At 32.6% G+C, this 21382-nt stretch overlaps 1 protein-coding gene across 13 annotated transcripts in view; it reads left to right on the top strand.

Moving 5' to 3' along the window:
• The first annotated feature begins 973 nt into the window (after window positions 1–973).
• Window positions 974–21382, top strand: part of LOC123537481 (potassium voltage-gated channel protein Shaw-like) — a 47129-nt gene continuing 26720 nt past the window's right edge. For 6 of the 13 annotated variants that reach the window (XM_045321206.2, XM_045321204.2, XM_045321205.2 and 3 more), the window contains exon 1: window positions 976–1912. In XM_045321206.2, the coding sequence (XP_045177141.1) occupies window positions 1471–1912 (442 nt within the window). In that variant the 5' untranslated portion in view covers window positions 976–1470. Of the gene's footprint in view, window positions 1913–21382 lie in introns of all 13 variants that reach the window. The other 7 variants (XM_045321210.2, XM_045321208.2, XM_045321209.2 and 4 more) reach the window with 2 other exon arrangements.

Below are 21382 nucleotides of genomic sequence, written 5' to 3'. Positions count from 1 at the left end.
AGCCTGCTAATTTCTAAAATGAACTGGTCCGTCATTCAGTTTGGACAGTACCACTTCTTATTTGAAAATTTACTGACTACATAGCGAACAGTGCAGACCATGATCAGCCTTGATCTTGGTCTGCACTGGTCGCAAAGGCAGAATCGCTTGCCGTCCACAGGCTAAAGGTTAACAGCTGTCAAACGGAACGAAAAGACTACTGTTGTTAAGGTTAAGGTCAAGGAGGAGATTCGGAAAATAAAAAAGCAAACAGAAAACAAACTAAGGTTGATAGAGTCTGAATATGGGAGTAAAACAAAGGTGAAACATTCTGCAGGTCCCCAAGCATGAGTATATATGGAAATCTATTTTGAAGTAAGATTAAACAAAATTTATTACCCTAATAGCTGTCACAGACGTAGTAGTACCTTATAGGGCTAAGTATGTGGCGATTTTACGGTCGCTAAGTATGTGGCGATTTTACGGTCGCTAAGTATGTGGCAATTTTACGGTCGCTAAGTATGTGGCGATTTTGCGGTCGCCACAAGACACAGTAAAGGGTATTGAAATCATTAAGAAGATTTTTGTAAGCATGAAACAAAAATCCGAATAAACTATATGTATTTGCAGACTAGGATCATTATGCTTCCATGAGTAAAAAGTGGATTAAACAGTCCTAGTATAATAATGATATTTCAGTAACCTTAGTATATATAATTTTCTCCTACTATAATGATCACAATCAAGCTGTTAAATAAACTACAATACATTAAGACCAGGTTTTTTCATAACAACTTGCCAAGATTTGTGATGAACCCGTATTTTTTATGAGTAAGGAATTAATTTTTTCAATAAAAATATAAGAGATTATACAAAAAGCGTCTAGAAAGTATGATACGGATCGTTGACATTTTACGGTACTTAGCTGAATACACCACGTGCGGTAGATAAAAAGAGTATTTACCTGTAAGTATGCAATTGCTGAAAGCTCTTTGATATTTCTGTAAAGCCAATAAGGCTGATTAGCTACCTGTCAGAGAGTACATGAGCTGGTGCTGTCAGATTGTTTTGAAAATAATGAATAACGACATAAGGACATGTGGGTGCGTAGTAATATTTCCCATAATGCAATGGAGATAACGCTAAGACCTGAGAACTCACGTAAGGAGATAGCACGGACTTTGTCGTTTCAACCTAGAAGGATAAAGCATTAAACGTATGGATATAAATGTGCATCGATGTAAATTTCATTTCGAAGAGTAGTTACATAGTGCTGATACCAATTCGGATTTACATTTTTTTTAATTTTTTCCTAATTTTTTTCTTAAACTTTCCAACAGGAATTACAATGAGATGATGAGTAGTTACGGTTAAATTTTGGTACATATTTTAGATTAGCTAACACTGAATTTGAATTAAGTATTTCTTAGTAACAATGTAAATGATTCGGTTACAAATATATTAAAATCTGACCTGTGAAAATTCTCAAATATGACGGCTGTAGACTTCTCACGACGTTCTTTGATTGCCCCAAAGTCGTCAATTCTACCACGAACGTCTGGAAGTGCAATCAGGAGAAATGAACACAAGATTGTTATTAACGTTGGTGGGATCAGGTACGAAACCTATCGATCAACGCTTAAGAACATTCCGGACACGCGACTGGCCTGGCTTACAAATAGTAGGGGACATAATCCCGATTTTGATTCCGAGTCAGGGGAATACTTTTTTGACCGCCATCCAGGTGTTTTTAATATGATACTGAATTATTACCGGACAGGAAAGCTGCATGCACCAACAGATGTTTGCGGGCCCCTTTTTGAGGAGGAGTTGGCCTTCTGGGGTTTGGATGAGAAACAAATTGAGCCCTGCTGTTGGTCAAACTATAGGGCTCACAGGGATGCCCAGGAGACTCTAGCGGAGATGGACGGAGGTATGTTGAAGAATGTTTTTACGCATGGTCGCATCAGATTTGTGTATGGCTAAAAGGTTGAAAGAATAATGGTATATGTACTATGGGAACCCATCATTTTATTTCTTTAGGATGTAGCAAACATCTCTGTTCATACTGACTGACAATATCATGTTTAAAAGAATAAATGAATGGTCATCATTTAAAACGTTATATTTTGTTCACTTTTCTTAGTGGTGGGGAAAGTGCCGAATAATTTTAAGAACAAATTTCGCCCAATTGTTTAATATATCATGTATCAGCAAGCAGATTCGACATGGCTGCTATCCAATATCACTGATTGAGGAAAATAATTACTCTCGGTATTATGTAAGAACGGCTTAATTTACTGATAAAAGTTCTTTGCAAGGCTAAAAGAACACTGTACAGAGATGAATGTAAAATGTGCTAGGTAAAGAATAAATCCGTTTCACTCTTTCCATGTCTTTATTACTATTCACTTACTAATGATATTAAAAAAAAAACAAATGATAAACTACGAATATTTACAGATATGATATATTTAATGCAGAAGACATTAAAGCAGGAATTTGGTTATAAAGCACAAAATGTATATGCTTAATCACAATAGTTAAGAATATAATGCAAGAATCGTATTAGAAATATTTTCCAATAAGAACAAACCAAAAAGATTCCCTGGGTCTGAAAATATATCCAGTTAATTACATCTCACAGTATGTGGTAAGATCAAAATTACTTATTAATAAGTTACGTTTGTGAAAGATTACGACCAGTAAGCATCTGGACATCTAGATATTACTGTGCTTGTAGAAGATTTTGTTCTCTTCATGATTAATTTCTGGTGTTAACTATATATTTATGTCCAGAAAATGCGATCCCGCGTTCAATTATTTGAGTTGTTAATATGAAGTGTTTTCGGGGAACAAAACTGTTCTTGTCTTTCGGAATCAAATGTTTTCTTGTGTCTTCTGGAACCAAGTTTTCTCTAGTCTTCAGGACTAAATTGGTTGGTATCACGATAGGATTACTGCTTGAAAGTAACGAGAAAGACCGAAGCTTTTAACTAACATAGAGATTATTTACCTTGCTTTTCGTGCGACCAATTGAAAGGCTGAGAGTAGGTTATTACAATATCAAAGCACCAAGGAGATTGTTTCTAAATACATGTAAAATGCTTGATATTTCTAGGTCTTGTTTATAAACATTCAGTGACATTTTTGCTGAAGGACACTTGTCTTCTCATACCTTTCGTCAGTTTCCTCTAAAATGAGATAAACTTGATAAAAGCTAAGTTATTGATAAAGACAGTTGATAAACCTTCTTGTATTTTTTCTTATATATACATAATTGTTTTTTTCCAGTTTTAATACTGTATTTCCTTTGCTTGATGTGTTTAGATTACAATATATTTTAACAGAATATTTTTTAAGTTGAATGTTGTTTTACGTACTTAGGCAGCTACACACTGTCAGACAAAATTCATTATCTGTCAGTACAGACACAGAGCGATCTGAACAGATAGACAGAACGCGGGAAAACCTTTGGAACAGGGGTAGAGGTTGTCTTAGTAACACTTCGCTATTCTTTAAAATGTCCCTTGCCTGTTTAACTATTTATGGATATAATACCAGTCATTCCAGAATTAGTATCCAAAATGAACTAACAAAAACGATTCGTTGGGTCTGAAAATATATCAAGTTAGTCAATCTCGCAGTAGGCGGGAGAAACTCAAGAGCATCTCAGAAATTTCAAGTGTCTGGACAGGGATTCGAACTAAAACCTCTGTACCTCTGGATTAACATTTCAGCGTGTTTACCACTGGACCACTTTAAATTAATGTATTTCTTATATTATTTATTGTTCGAAGATGTATTATATATTATTCTTATGATTAGTCTAAACGGCATGTTTTTGTTTAAACTTTAGATAGCAAAGAGATTTAGATGCTGTTAGACTTTTATCCTGTATTCAATAATCTGGTTTTGTACAGTTGCATCATTGGCAGTAAAATGAGATCTCGAACATACCTAAGAAGTAGTTGTCATTCAATTTTGGGGGGAAATACATTGTATTGTCACTGTTGTTGTTGTAGTTGTGGTTGTTGTTATTTCAACCATTTACACATCAAATAATTTGATACTACTAATTGATATACAAGTATACATGAAAAATGAAAAGACCAAGTACATATGGCCTTATTACTGCATAAACTCTTTAAGTTAGCATAAAAAATCCAAAGTAACATGCAGTTTTACCCTTATCATTGGGACAAAACTGATTCTGCCTTTGCGACCAGAACAGCAGTATGATAAGGATCTGTACTGTTCATCATTCAGCTAGTATATTTTTGGTAAGGATCCCTTTTAACAGTTAATGAAACTGTCCAGATTGAAAGATGCAAAAATCATTATAGAAATTTAGTAGGGTAAGGGTTAACACACGTGCATTAAGAGCTTAGATTTGATGTATATTTCCAGACATGTTTAATGTTGCTCTTTGACTGTAATCATTAACTTATCAGGAACGTAATTAATCAAAATTGAAAGCTTTCATTAGCTTCTTTTGAACCTTTGATAGAACAGGTATACTAATATTCTCTTGAAATGGTATCAAAACTAATTACTTCTACAGCAGCGTTATCACGCTGCAAATTAACGAGCGCACTAAATTATTTCATGCATTATAGTCTATTATGTAACTCGTTCTCTTTCCTTGGTTTCTGTGAGTGTATATAGTTTAGAACTTTCAGTTGATGGACTATCTGTTAAGTAATGGGAACCTTTATTTTTATTTTTTTTTTTTTTTTTTTTTTTTTTGTAACTGGTACTCTGCTTTAAGTTGTGAAATTTATGACAGTTTAGTTCATTTCCAAATATAATCTTGGAATTCATTTTGAACAAATTATGTTTCGTTTTCCACTTAGGATCTGTTTATCAAAATTCAATCTGCACAGGCATTAGGCATACGTTTTCCTTGATTTCTTGGTTGAACCTATTAATCATTTCTGATCTAAAACCGCGTTGTTATGTGTTTTGCTGTATGAGATACACTCATACAAGCCAAAAGTTAGTAAAATCTGACATGTAGCTGAAATAAAATTCATTTTTAAATTTCAGATTTAGAAGCACATTAAACAACTTTATATTAAAGCAATTCTAGCTAAATACAAAATGCACCACTAAGATTATGTTAAATATCAATATAATTGAAATTATATTAAGTTATGGACTTTTAAATAATAAAAGTAATAAGAATAAAAATCTGAAAATACATTATTTCCATAATTATGTAATTGATCTTATCAACGGTGATTATAATTATTTTTGCAAGTAAATGCAGGAAGTAAACTTAAATTACAGAAGTGTACTACTTTTTTACAGTATGTCAAGGTTGTTAATCCAATCATATATGAGCCGTGTCATGGGAAAACCAAAATAGTGGCTTTGCGACCAGCATATATCCAGACCAGCCTGCGCATCCGCGCAGTCTGGTCAGGATCCATGCTGTTCGCTAACAGTTTCTCCAATTCCAATAGGCTTTAAAAGCGGATGCGCAGTCTGGTCTGGATCCATGCTGGTCGCAAACCCACTATGTTGATTTTCTCATGGCACGGCTCATATAATTTCCCGCCAGGTAACAGGTTAAGCAATCATCACAGGTATTTTATACATGAACACCGTTAATATCGAAATAACTGGATTAATAATTTAGATCTGTACTGTGAATGAACTATCACAGACGCTGTTGCTGCATGCTTGTTAAACTTGAACTGTGTTAATTGTCTTCACACCAAATGTGTTTAGATAAATTCATATATTGGCAATATGTATTTATATTACCCGTGTCTTGTTTTTCTCAATTTGAGCGTGAGGGATTTGCAACAGATTTGAATGCTGCGAAATGTTTGTGGATATGTATGGCACAAGAAATGCATAAATATGTTGTGCAAATTGATTCGTGAATTTATGTGAAACTGTAAATTTGGGGAATCATATGATCAAAATAATCTTTAAACCAAAATAGATTTATGAATAATATGGGACAATATTGAAGCAATTTTTGCTGTAAATATAAGATATAGCCTATCATATGGCAACATAGATGTATCCTAAAACTATATAGGTTTCAGTCACAATCACTTTCTGATTATCTAGAACACTTCAAGAAACTGAGGCTTCTTATTTTGTTTAGTGTTAATAACTACAGAGTATCTATTGTTGTTGTCAACTACATAATAATTTAACAATTTTCATTAGTCATATGTTAGGCTATGTTTAAAGTTCGTATCTTATTATGGTAGGAAGGAAATTTATAAATGTTCTTAAAAATATAATTTTGGTTTAGAGATTATTTCGATTATGTGTTATTCCCCACAGTGGAATATATATGGCACATTACATGATCATGTTCATGAATCTTTGTAGTACATTAAATTCTTTAATACTTATTGCACATAAAACTTGCACCTGCATCATGCGAATTCATTTCGTGAATCATTATGGCACATTAAAGACGTGAAATAAATGTGGCACATAAAATCCGTGAATATATGTTGCGAATTAAATTCGCCAATATTTGTGTCACATTAAATTCGATTCCTTGTGGCACGTCGAAAGATGAAGGTCTGAATTTCTCCAAAAATTGCCAAAGAATGTAACAGATGTAAAGTTTGTCTGCACGATTATGTACGTATTATGTTGTCGTGGTGAATATTTACGCTGTATTTATTCTTGAAGATTGTATTTCTGTATTCCCGGCATGGGTCATTTCTTTTTGATTGTTCGGATTAGTCAGAATGACTGTCAAAATGTTCTTCCTGTACATTTTTACTTTTATTTAAAACGCCTACATTGAACAGATTTTTAGTTACATGTATACAAAATGTGATAGGAAAAAACAAAACTCAAAATATAAGTTTTGAAAATATTATTCTGGCCTATCCTCTTCATTTGCAGAGTCAGTATTTTGCCACTTAACGATTTTGAAAATGGAAACTATTTAACTAGGAATTTTCTCTGTTATGATGTATCCGATATTGTATTTGCAGAAAATATTTTCGTAAAGTAACAAAGTAGCGAATACTATTGCATACATATGAACGAAAGTACAGTCAGGGTCTATACACCGGGAAGGTTTTTTTAAACAAAAATGTGTAAATCAAGTAAATTTCACCTTCAAAGAGGAGGTTTATAGCAAAATTACTTATTAAAAAATTATTATAAATGATCACACATGACGAAACCAAACAACATTTTATATTGCGTACCTGGAAAATAGTTCTCAAGCCCTTGTTATTGTTTTCCTAATACCAGCTGGTGACAATCTAGGTAACCTCCAGATAACGTTTAGATGGAATAATATATATAATTTTTGGGATTGTTTTCATAGATTTGTTCATCTGTTCTGTATTATCTGGTAAACAAACTTGGAACAAACTTATGACCTGTATATCAGTACCAGTATAAGTCTCTATATCTTTGTATCGCAGACACACTTTATCCGTTGCAAGAACGAAGCATGAAATATGCTTGCCATATTTAAAAATGCTAAAATTTTCTATAACATAAGGTATTTTAACGAATGTTTCAACATTACCAAAAAACATATTTTGCAACTGAAATTATTATGTCATGTCTCCCAGTACTTTGACTCGGTATTGTTATATTTTTAATATCATTGACCGTGAAGTTCATTCAGTGTATTTTTATAATAGACTTCTACTTAAGACAGTGCTGGAGACTAGGTTGGAGGCGACACATTCCAGATATGCAAGATATGCATTGCGAAATATAAAATCATTTTCATTTATATTGGTATGTTATCATTCTTTTCTATCTATTCAAATTCAACATATGTTCTATCTTTAAGATCTGCAAAACATACACTAATCCCAGCAGCAGTAAAATATACACTTCTCCTAGCAGCAGCAAAATATACATACATCCCAGGAGCAAAGTTAATGTCAACCTGCAATATGTTTAAATGGTCATATATTCTATAAAACTTGCCATCGCAACGTTTTGTGCACATCTTTTACTATAATAATTTATTTTTAAATATATACAAAATGGAGAAAATCCTCATCAAATGGATTATGTAAACTGTGTTTGTAGAGTTACATTCACAATTAAATGACATGTATAGCAGTCTTTTGTTAAATGAACTTCCAGTTTTTAGTAGTAGTACAGAATTGTCCTGTGCTTAGCTATAAATGTGTAAAATCTAACGCATAGTACCGTTTACATGAAGAAACATGTTAATATTATGTTTACATAGATACTATAAAGTACTGATTCATATTTTCGAACACGAATTTTGGTCAAATATATCTTTAAGTATTAATTAAGTTATCAAAGAAAACTATGATTATATGATTATTTGTGCTTAAACATACATACATATAAAGCTAAGATTTTATTTAGATTTCCAGACATGTTAACTGTTGCTCTTTGACTGAAATCATTAACTTACTAGGCAAATAATTAATCAAAGTGGAGAGCATTCATTATCCGCTTTTGAACAGCATAAGTGCTGGCATACTTATATTTCATAGAAATTGTATCAAAGCGAGTTATAACTAGTACAGAGCGCACTAATTTCGTTGATCGGCTACCCGTTCAATAACAAAAGCGCACAAAAAGAGATATATACGTTAGTATAGGTATATTCTCTATCTTGGCAGTTGCAAATAAATAAAAAATACACCAGTAATCAGAAAATGCAGAAAAAAATTAAACTTGTTCCAAGTACTTGATAACAAGTTCCAATACAAACAGATATATACATTAATTTACAACATCACAGGTTAACAAGAACAGCGATAAAAATAGACTAGTATAAATAAGTTAGATATGTACTCTGGATGAATTATAACAGACAAGGATGCTCAATAGGCAAATATACATACCTATTATACTTGAACTGTTAATTATATTAACACCAATAGTGTTTACTAATAGATAAAATCAGTTCTGTAAAATAATTTGATCTTCATTTGTATTTATGTTACCTGTGTCTTGACTTTCTCAGTGAGAGCATAAGGAATTTGCGAGTTTCGGCTTCTGGAAATTGTTGACGTTTGCAAATCTAATTGGCACATTAAATGAGGCAGGTCTCTGTATGTGCTGGATATATACAGGAAACTATATAGCGATTTGTTTCATAATTTTTCGCATACACCTATGTCAGCCTAATTATGATTACATTAAAGGGCATATATTTTTGCAAAGAAACATGATCTGTGGATTTCTTCAGATGAGTAAAATTGATAATGAAAATTATTTTGCATTTATTGACCGAGAAACATAAAATTATTAAACAACAGGATAATAGGCAAAGGTAGATACATAATATAACTCGTGTATTTATCGGTGCGTAAGATCTAGTCTGGCTACCGACTAGATAAATAATTCTTTTATATAATCTGACTTCATCAGTCTTAGTTCTGATTATCTATTAGCCTTATTTGTTAAGTTGTATGAGAGAGAGAAAACGTTTTTATTTAATGATTTTTTTACAACATAACATAAGACATAAAAACCGAATGCAAAATACATTTTTAGAACTTTTTTTTTTTGTTTGTTTTATCATTAATTATAAAGTTTTACGTTTATTGTCAATATTTTGCTACATTATGGTTTTCAAATGGTAGCACGAGATATCAAATGTTTTTTGCAGAAAATTATCTCATAATGTAAAGAATATTTATGCCTACATATAACCGAAATTGCAGTCACTGGAATGTTTAACAACATAATTTTTTAGGAAAATATCAATGAAGTAACTCAAGCTTATTTGCGTCAGAGATATGTTTCTTGTAAAACCTTTCTGTTATGCGTTTTTCAACTGGAATCAAGCTTCACCATAAACAACTATTTATATAGTAACAACTATAAACTAATGAAAACGCAAAATAACAGAAGTGTTTTATATTTCAAACGAAAACATACGGATCGCAGAATCCTAAACTGGGCACGGGGCCTGTACAGTATAACTGGAACCACCTTCTCTGACCGAAAACCTGCAACCCAAGTTAATGAATGGGACGATTTTTCAAATAGATCTTTTGAAACATGATCAAACAGATACTCTATAAGAAAAAGTATATTCCCGACTCATTTTCCCTATGCATTTATGATGACGACATTTTCATATATCACATTATGTGACACAATGCACTGAAACTGAGGAAAAGTTTAAATATCTTATAACTAAAACAAACCTTGAACATTAATGTTCAGTATTTTCATACTAGTATGTCAACATATTTTATTAAGATAAACTTTTTCGAAGTATGATATGCCTTTCCTGTAAAGAATGTTTTCGTTCGCCATGAATTAATCCCGAACCATCTTAGTAAGTTTAAAACAATGAGGAGATGGGACCTCTGGACTGAATTACTTACATTGTAATTTGTAGGATACAACGGTCATAACCTCTCATTTCTAGTGTTCAATTTATCTGGGTAGAATGTTTAAAAGTAATTAATGTGTAGTTTTATACCAGCTAATATGTAAACTGTAAGCTAGGAATACCAATCCAGAATTGTTTACACATACTTGTAATTTATAGGGTTACTGTATTTATCCGCCAATGTCCAATAGTTGGTACCAAAAACACTGCAAAAATGCTATTTTTAGAATGTTCCATCTACAGTTTGCGAAACAGTAGCTTTATTTTTTTTACTTTTTGTGTTTCAAGTACCACATATTGCTGCCAACAGGCGAACGCTGCGTATATAGCATATGCTGCACATAGCAACTGTTCTTATTACAGTCAGTTTCAAGGAATAAAAAATCTGTTATAAATTCTTCCTCGTCCGCATTATCATAAGAAACTTACGAAGAGTATTTAAAACGTTCAGTATACTTGGATATTGCAGACTTAATCGCACGTTTAATTCAAAAGCATTTAGTGACTTTTGGCCTAAGAACAGATGTCCTGTTTACATCTTTGTAAGTCTTTATAAAATTAGATATATTACATAATCTAAATAAACAATACGGCTGACATAAGTTATATCTGCAGCTAAGCTGTTATGTCTAAAATGCCAAAACACTAATCTTTTGATTATTCAGCATTCATAACGGATGATATCAATTGATTTAGCAAGAAAATATAAAGTTCTAACTCTTATCCTCTCTTATATATTTTTCCTTGAATTCTTTCTTTTATCGGGGATATCATTGTCACCAGTAATACGGATGTTATATGAGAAGTTTTTGTACTATGTAAAATATTAAAGTTATACTAAATAGGGTTACTTCAAACTGCCATGTGTGGTACATGTAATCTGTGGCGAAATACTTGACAAATGAAACAACATCCCCTCTACTCCTGACTACCAGCACACAATTTGAAAATTCCAGTAAGTAATTTATTTTATTTTCATACCTAAGTGATTTTCATAGGAATTCTCGTTCATGGAATATGTCGGCTTTTTCTTATTATCGATGTCGAAATATAGGTACTGGACTGCAAAGAGAACATGTTTGGAATGTTGAAAGGCATTGTATGACATTGGCGTACAAAAAGTAAAAACAAAAACATAGACTACAATGTAAATATTGCAAAAAACGTACATTTCAGTAAAATATAGATAACAAATTGCTCAAGCGTTTCTTGGTTCAGTGCCACCTGTAATAAAGATTTTATTAGATATAACAGCTTACAAGTATTATTGAGTGTATGAATATATATTTCTTAATATATTATTAGATAAAAAGATCAAAGATAACACAGAAAACACATTGTTAGTTGTTAGCTGCTTCGATATGGATGTCTTCATAAGAAATAACAGAGTACAAAGTTCTATAATATTAGTGCATGCAAGTAATATTAAGTATAAAGAATATCACGTGCTTTCCCATATTTGCTTGTTAAACTCGAGCTGCACATAATAGAGAGGAGCGCTGCAGTATAAATAGATAGATAGAATAAAATTGATAGAATGCTCGACAGAGCCTCGTATTTAATTATTTTATTCAACTTTTTTAATAAAAGTGCAATGAATTCTTTTTTGGTATACAGGGTCATTCCTACCAGTAAGTCTTGGTCAAAAATTGATAAATGCTTAGTGACTTTCATCATTCGTAGCCATACGTAAAAATGAATAAATTTATGTTCTTTCGATGTATGATAAGAAAGAGATTTTAGCGAATAAACTTTCGATATACACCACTTTTGAACACTTCATCCACCTATCATACTTTCAATCGATGCTTCATATTGATTTCAATTATAAGATTTATAAAACCCGTTTACTGATCATTATGATTTACTGCCGTAAACGGAGCGAGTAATACTAATAGGCAATTAGGTTCTTAATTGCATGTATCATATCTTTTGAACAGCTACAATAGGATATACAGTCGAATAAAATTGCAGGTATCATATCTTTTGAACAGCTACAATAGGATATACAGTCGAATAAAATTGCATGTATCATATCTTTTGAACAGCTACAATAGGATATACAGTCGAATAAACTTCTTGTATCATATCTTTTGAACAGCTACAATAGGATATACAGTCGAATAAAATTGCAGGTATCCTATCTTTTGAACAGCTACAATGGGATATGCAGTTGAATAAAATTTAAAGAAAACGTTTGGCACAATATGGATGTATACATGCATGTACATGCGTGTTCAGTAATTGTATGCTTAATACAGATTTTGTAGACTAAATTTATTACATATCGTACAAAATGTTTGATCAGATGTTTTGTCTCCTTAAAAATTGCCATATTGTTTATCTTGAACATCAACAAAGTGTAATATCATTGCACTTATCACCGAGTCAGTGTTATTCAAGTGTAATTAAACCTTAGTCTATATTAACTTTGATGGACTTGTGTTCTAAAAACAAATTCCTTCAAACGTTTTACGGAAAGCTTGAACGTTTATGATAAAATCCCTTTGGAGTCAATTTGTATAAAACAATGGGACCAGAACTACCATGTTGTACTTTGTCTCGGCTGCTAATAATGTGCCTACAAGCTGGTACGTTCATGAACAAATTCTTGACATATTAATTTGCCTCTGTAATACCTGTCTTTCACCAGAAATAATTTCACCAGCAAGTGCCATTCGCAGTACATTATAATTAATATTTGTTAGACATGCTTATGCTCTTCGAGAACTTGAGTTTGACAATAAACACTTGTGCGGCCCTCATTTAATTTTGCATAAAATGTCGCAGCACATCTTATTTTCCAGTCATAAAGATTCAAATATTGACTCAGTTATAATTATATTTGAGTGGCAATCCGCTTTATGGTATTTTGGGGTGGATTAAACAAAAGGATAGGTAGTACTATTCATTATTTGATGGCTCGCCGATAAACAATCAAAACTGTTTGCCCAACGTCCACAGGCCTGGCAATTGTTTCCACAAATTGTTCAGCCCGTGTAATATTGCTTCAATATTGTCTGTTTAATAACCCGAAAGAAGGCCTACCCACAAGGCATTTTGAGGACTGTTAGTTGGACATACAGCAAATTATTTAAAGAGTCGTGTAATAATAATCACTGCCGGTCGTACAGGTGTCTTTTAGGTTAACTTCTCTATTTTTCTGTTTTAAAGGAGAGCTGTGTCAACCTTTCGATAAAACAATAAATAAGATTTGATTTCTGTACTTTCATTAACATTTAACGCGCCGACCGTCTATCATTGCTACCGCCAAAAAATAATCACGTAAAAAGTACGAAAAATCCTGGCATGTATCAACGGTTGAATTCTTTGACGCTATCTCGTACATGTAGATGTTGAAAAAAAAGTATCTTTATATTTTAATCGGAAAACGATCGAATTCATGTGGAAGTGTCAGTAAATACCACAATACTTTTGACAAAATGTAAAGACGAAACCAAAGGAAAAGCAAATCAGGAACAAAAGTGTCTTTACTGAGTATTAACTTTGCAAGCATCCCTATTACTCTGATGTCTTCAGGTTCAGAAAAGGAAAAATAACAAATAACCACAATTGTATTGTTTTATTTAGAATTGAATCAAACTATTCTACGTAAAATTCTTCTGTAAAATTGTTAGTGCAAAGCCGATTAAAGTTCCATGCCCTCTTACTTTGCAAGCTTTAACCTGATTAGACGTTAGCTGCCACTGCACTTCTTAACATGTTAAGTCTCTCTTTTGATGAAACAAATACGGCTTCTTGCAGACAAGTTACATTCAGGAAAAAAACATGACACCAAGCTGATTAGTTATAAAACAGTTCGGAATATTTCTTTTGTGTGTATGTACCCTTACAGACGTTTAATTTTTATTTATCTGACCGACTTCGACCCCGATTCAGTCGTCTTTTTAATACTCTCATTGAATTAAAGAAGTTTTTTTAAAATGCTGGCTTTGAAGTATGATATGGACTGGGCATTAATTAAAGAAGTACATGTACTTAACTAAATGTAAGAATATGTGCTTGTAAACCTTGAATTATTCATCCTCGTAGCACATTCTGTTAGGTATAAAATTGAATCATCATTTGTATTTATATATATTTCCCGTTTTCTGTCTTTTTCCTGTACATTTTCTTGGCTGCTTTCTGGTAAACGACATCAATCGAAAATGTTGAAGCTTGCAGATAGGAATATCTTCTGTAATCTTCAAAACTGTATATCAATCTGGAAATAAGGCTGTATGTAAATATATTATTCAGGGGCTGTTATATTTCGATCTTCTCAGATCTTTCAGCACGATTTTATGTCGTGTTATTGGTACTGTTTAGTAGCACATTCTGTTAGATATAAAATTGAATCATCATTTGTATTTATATATATTTCCCGTTTTCTGTCTTTTTCCTGTACATTTTCTTGGCTGCTTTCTGGTAAACGACATCAATCGGAAATGTTGAAGCTTGCAGATAGGAATATCTTCTGTAATCTTCAAAACTGTATATCAATCTGGAAATAAGGCTGTATGTAAATATATTATTCAGGGCTGTTATATTTCGATCTTCTCAGATCTTTCAGCACGATTTTATGTCGTGTTATTGGTACTGTTTAGTTTATCAGCTTTAACATTTTGGCCTGGGTGGTTCCAATACTCCAGCTTTCATAGCTTTGGGTATTGTATAGTCAGTCCTTGTGATATGTAGGCTCCATAACCTCAGATCCCCTTTCTAAATTCCAATTTGTTTAGTTCTGCCACTTTGTTTTCTCGTTTAGGGCAAACCTATTATTTTAACTGGGGACCATACGCCGCTTTTCATAGAATTACACGATAGAATATCATTGGAGTTTCCATGCGCACCGCCGTATGAACACGTATGTAAGTCTCTTAAAGGTTGAGTTCTGCTCAACCCGGGGCTAGAGGGCGTGGACGGTACCATGCATTTCCACTACCGTTCATGAACAGGCTCAATCAAACCGAGCCTGCAACATTTTCGTTTTTGTCGTGTTGTGCGACCTGTGGAGTTTCCACTTTTCTATTTTATAATTTCAAAAGGCAGTATCAGGTATTTGTCACGATACGAGTTATATGACCCAGGGAAGTGCCTACGCTTTTAGTATCTTGAACAATGAAATAGGTCCAATCGCTAAGGTGACTAGCTGACAAACGATGTAGAATGTCCTTTGTTAAAACGTAAAGCTGGTGACCAAATATCTCATATATAGAATTTTCCTCTGGCTACCTTGCCTCGTGATGATTCGTGTACCAATGAATCGTAAATGGTTTCTATTAGGGGCTAAATAATTTCAGGGGTCAGGCAAATCAATAATTGTTTTAAACCAACAATGTTCAACTATTAATAACAAGCTCAAACTCCTATAGGCTGGAGACTCTATACTTGACTGGTGTTTCTGTTGAAGTTCCCGTCAGACAATGTCTTTGAATCAACAACATACGAGTCATGTCGCATAAATGCTCAGCCTCTGTCCTCTGAATTGAAGTTGCAACTCTATATAAGTGCCCTGACTCATGGATGCTCAGCGCCTATATGCTATCACATGCAGCATTCAACTACCATATATAGGTAACTACCATATATAGGTATATCCCCGATGCCTTGGTTGTACTTCGCCAATAACGCTGAACCGTCTATAAGCTGGAACTCTCCTACTATCTCAGTAGATTACCAAACTCAGGGTCTCTGTCTCAGCTTTCCGATGCCCAGGCTATATTTGCTATCGTCTATAGCATTCAACTACCATTAAGGTAAAATTCCTGTGCGCTGGCCCTATAGCTCGAAACCTTGTTGAAATTCTGCAACACTTCTTTAGTCTATGAACTTCAAACGTCTTTATTTTAATAATTTATCCGCCCTGACAGGGTAGTTGCAATAACCTCCTTATCAAGATGCTGGGATAAATTATTAGTTGAATCCTCGATTTGTCTTCTTCGATCGCTGGATACCGAATGATCTCTCTGTCATCCATCTACCTGTTTATATTTTAGCAGACGTGAGCTGTGATTGGTGCTATTTATGGAACGTGTTCTGATTGGTCCAAATTTATACATAGGGTTTTACAACGAGTACTTGCTCTAACAAATGTCTGGTTCCCTTTAACTATGGTATATAACATAATGAGTGATGCTGGGATCGAGCTATCAACATAATGAACCCAAATCAGCCACAAATGACCCAAATCCTATTATAAACAGCAATTCAACAATAATTATAGCATTGACACCATGAAAAGGGAGTCAAGAACTATCTGTGCATATGTGTTACGTTATCAATATAACAGATATACAAATTATTCTGACAGTATTACAAAAAATTTTAGTCAATTCTGTTTCAGTGTCACTTTTCATAATAAATTTCTTAATTTGAAGATTTCTGTTATGCATTTGCAATTCTGTAACATTTTTTTCATATAACTCAAACTTTGGATATTTCTGCCTGACTCCTCACTTTGCTTCATTTACTATGATGAAGTTGTATGAATGATATAGCCATTATTGGACTTCGGAATGATAATAAATATTGTGATCTAAATTTTTATAAGCCATTTCATTATTAATCGCATATGTCTACGTATGCAATGTCTCTATTAATCTTACCTAAAGACGTCATCGCGGGGATAATGCGAAAAGGTACTATAACCTTCTTTAATTATCAGCATTTGGTACCTTTTTGCATTAATCCCGCGTCATATCAGTTTGTGCTTTACTACTATGAGTATAAGCGCTAATCAGTAAAACTAAAGTGAAATTGTATATAACAATCAAATGTGTTTCGGATCATGGAGTCCATTTAATATCTATATAATAGAAATCCGCTTAAGCTAGTGCTAGGGTGCACATTTCGTTTTCTTTCATGAAGCGACTCAACCAAACTGATTCTACTGTTCAGTGGTATGGCTGTGTGTTATGCTTCTAAAAGATCTTATAGATCTTATCAATAAAACTGATTGTTGCATTCTATGTTTCCATAGGATCTTCTGATAGATTTTATTGCTTGGCAAATCTATTTCTAGCATATTAAGAATGTTAAACAAAGTTTTATTCCACTTGAAAAACAATAAAATGCAGAACAAATTACTATCGAGTGTAGAAATAAATTGCAGTATGTTGATATGTGTTACTGAAATTCAAATATATTCTCAGATGCTAAAATATATTGCGAGGCTTTTTTTTTGTGAAATGAATTTTACTGTTTGACATTATATAGTAAAACGATATGTTCCTTAAACATATGTTTTTCACCAAAGTGTTTTATATTATATACACGTACTCATACCAACATTACTGCAGTGCTTAGGAACGTGTGTTTACCATATTCAAGCAAGTTTTCTTGGCATATTTTCGTTCCAATTTTCAAAATGTTTTTTACAATTAATGCAGCTATTTTGTATACTGTTCTTAGTAGAACTATGCATAAAGACCTAATTATTATCTTATTTTGCGTATTTCTTTGCTTTTTCAATAAATGGTATTCCTTGTCTAGCTGTTTTTGTGAATGATATATGAGTTTAGTTTGAGCTCGATATTGAATTGAAGATTGCATTTAATTATGTGAGAACAGCCCAGTACTGAGTTGTAACGCTTATTTGTAAACCATTGTTTGATGCCCCATGATAAAATAAGGTTAATATTCTATTCTGTTTATAAGGTGGTATATTCAATTTGCATGAAGATAATGTATTTTCTGTATTTTCATCATATTTAAAAGGCCGATTCCGTATTTTTAATTATTATCTACGTAACTGAATCAGATTATTAGAGCATCATGGAAAAGGATAGTAAAACAGTATTACAGTGTATTTATATTTTAATCATGTAAACACAAACATTATAGCTTTAACTGGGCAAATACATATGTTTGTAACATTTCGGCTATTAATTAACCCCAACACCTAAATGACTTCGGATAAAATTCTAAAATATCTATTTTAATATCCATTTCTTGACTTTCTAACTTTGAGCAAGAGGAATGCAGGTTTTTTGTTGGCTCTTTTGAAACAGTTTCTATCACACTGAACGCTGTAGACTACAGAGTTTCTCCAACAATCTTCCAATCTTGAAATAATTTAAACAATTACAAATATACCTGCAGCGTAAACATGTTCATGGGAGTATTTTGTGCACGAAATAAATTGTACTTCTTTATGGTATTTTAATTTAAATTTTCAATACACCTTAAATTGAAATGATTGCTTCAATTCAAGTAGATATAAATAGATAATGATATAGAGTCACAAATAGGGGCGTGAAATATCTATGTGTAGTGCTTGTAAAACTTTAGTTATTAATGATCCCAAATGGCGGTTGTTTAGATAAAAGCACTTTTATAATATGATTAAATCACCATGTAATTTCAGCATGAGTAATACACAATATTTATGTTGGCAGTTTTCAAGCAATTTCAAAATACTTACAAGGTATATTGAATCTTGCAGGCAAGCTGGAGTATTGTTTATATGATATAACAGATTAGAAATTTTTCTGCATCGGAATGCATGATCTTCTTGAAGTTTCAACATATACATTGCATTATTGCTCGCAACACCATGTTTTGTGATTCTGTTCTCAGATATCTCTTTCGAAGCATCTGTTTGTAATGTCTGACAAAAGAGAAGATAATTGAACTCGCATTAAAGTTTTACTTAAATGTTTGATATTGTGGCCTTGCAGATAACGCCGTTGACTTCGAATAACATGCCCCTCACAGATGTGGGTTCTAAACCTCGCTTTGGGTGTAAAATTTTTCATGTCAACCAACCAGCCGGCTGGAAGTTTGGTGACTCTACCATAGTTTCCACCTGTCTGGATTTAATTGACTGGAAGAGTATCTGGCATCTTCCTTCACCATCAAAATCTGAAAAAGGTGAAATCTGACCTAAATTATGTCAGAATAACTCCAATATAAACCCAACAAGAGCAAAAAACAAGTGTCATGGTATTTGTTAACACGTAAATTGTAAATGCAGATATTTTGCATTTAATCCGGTCTGTTAAAGGGTAACATTGAGGTACCCATTCATATATCAATAAATCATTAATCTATTACAGGTGATTTTAAACGACAAGCTTCCATTAAAATGGTCATTAGAGATACAATGTGTTTGCTGACACAACATGACTTTTAACAAAAACCATTTTCTTTCGGAGTCAAGATACAATGTATTTTTAAAGTTCACACATACTATAGAAAGAGACTTTGAACATCATGTTATTGAGCTTTTTGGGACGCTTGAGTAAATCTTTGTTTTCATTATTTACATTTCTTAGAAACTTCATTCGCATTAGCAGTATATAGGCCTAAAAGCATTTTTTGTAAATATAGTGCTTCAAAGAACAATACGTTATCATACATGTACCACGGAAAGGACCATTAAGAAACATTTCACAACACATTCATTTTGTAATTGTGAAATATGACGTCGGTACTTTGGCGGGTGTTTTTTTTTTTTTTTTTTTTGCGATGTACTTAAGACCTTTTCTTAATATCTGTGACATCATCAACAACATCATAAACGCCAGCAATTCTTCTTTTACGTTCAAAAAACTACACAAAATTACAATGATAAAGTTTCTAACCAACCGTCTCACATTTAAAACTACATTTCTAAAGATTTTTAGAATATTAAAGGATAGTAATTGAACTTGCAACATACTTACGGCTTTAACATATCGTAAAAATGATTGCGTAATACTTGATAGTAAGAGCACACAGCATATTTTTAACATACTTTTCATATTAAAGGGAGTTTATTTGAAATTTTACATTTCAGAAATATTCCGGTAAAATGTTACTGTGATGGCTTGATAAGATATAATGTTCTTCAATGCCATAACTAATGTTTTAATTATTTCAACATAAGTTGCATTTGTTTTATCGGTGTATTACAGGTTTAATACAATCATGAATGAGTGGTAATTCTTTCAAGAAATAAGCTTATAACTCGCAAGTGCTATTTAGCACCACTGTTATAAACGTATATAAAATATATCCTCTGAAATAGACATTTACGAATTAAAAGTTGGTGATTAGACCCCTAGCATGAAAAATTGCAAAAACGGAAAGCCCACCATTATCCTGCCAAATTATAAAATATATGTTGCTTTTATTTCTAAGATTATACGCTTGGCTGACATGTTAAAGAATTTTTCTGTAAATATAGCTATAAGTGTCATTCATACCCATAAAGAAATTAAGATAATATTTAGGATGGTAATAATCAAACATTCATGCCATTCCTACACTGCAAACTTTTTTTGCAAACAGTACTTCGCAAAAATCACATATGTTTATATGTTTAATGTCTGCATTAATTAATACTCCTACATAAATGCCGGGCGCACGGTGACAGAATAGTTAAAGTCAATGTCTTCTATACAGTTACATTTCTTCACTGTTGTTTCGCGTCTCTCACTGATGGTCATGCAAGGATGTCGTTTTGGCATGGGGAAGATTCATAATCAGAAATCATTTTAGCATTTTAGACTTTGAACATTATAAGATGATCCATTTTCTCGCTAAATAATTCAAGTGTGTTAAATGTTGCCTCGGTTTACAAAATAATTTGAAAGTTCACTTTTTGAAAGAGGTATGTACGTATATGACATACAGGAACAGAAGTGACTAAAATGGTCTCTCTTTTGTCTTAAGAGGCAAAGAATTTCAAAATTGTATCAATGAAAACAAAAACACACAACATTTTCATTTTATGTTTATTGATTTCTCATAAGATTTATACATTATCCCAAAATGTTTTGCACTGATATTGAGCGACCTTGTTCTTCACACGTATTTATTAGAAAATGTTTAACAATAGTACCAAATGTTCTAATTAAAATTGTATCATTTCTTACATTTTCTGCGTAATTATCTTAGTTGGATGTGAGTAATTAGGAACACAATTTAACATTTCGTACTTCCATAATACCCTAATTATTGAAAACTTCATTATGTTTACATTATAACTCTTTAAAAGGATCAGTCTAAAATAATTGTGTTGAAGTCATTCGGCTCTTAAAGAAATTTCCGTGAGCGAAACAATGAACAAAC

Source organism: Mercenaria mercenaria, chromosome 17, assembly GCF_021730395.1.
Source record: "Mercenaria mercenaria strain notata chromosome 17, MADL_Memer_1, whole genome shotgun sequence".
Classification (NCBI taxonomy): domain Eukaryota; kingdom Metazoa; phylum Mollusca; class Bivalvia; order Venerida; family Veneridae; genus Mercenaria; species Mercenaria mercenaria.
Note: the sequence above shows the minus strand (reverse complement) of the source record. Positions and strands in the feature narration are given on the sequence as shown.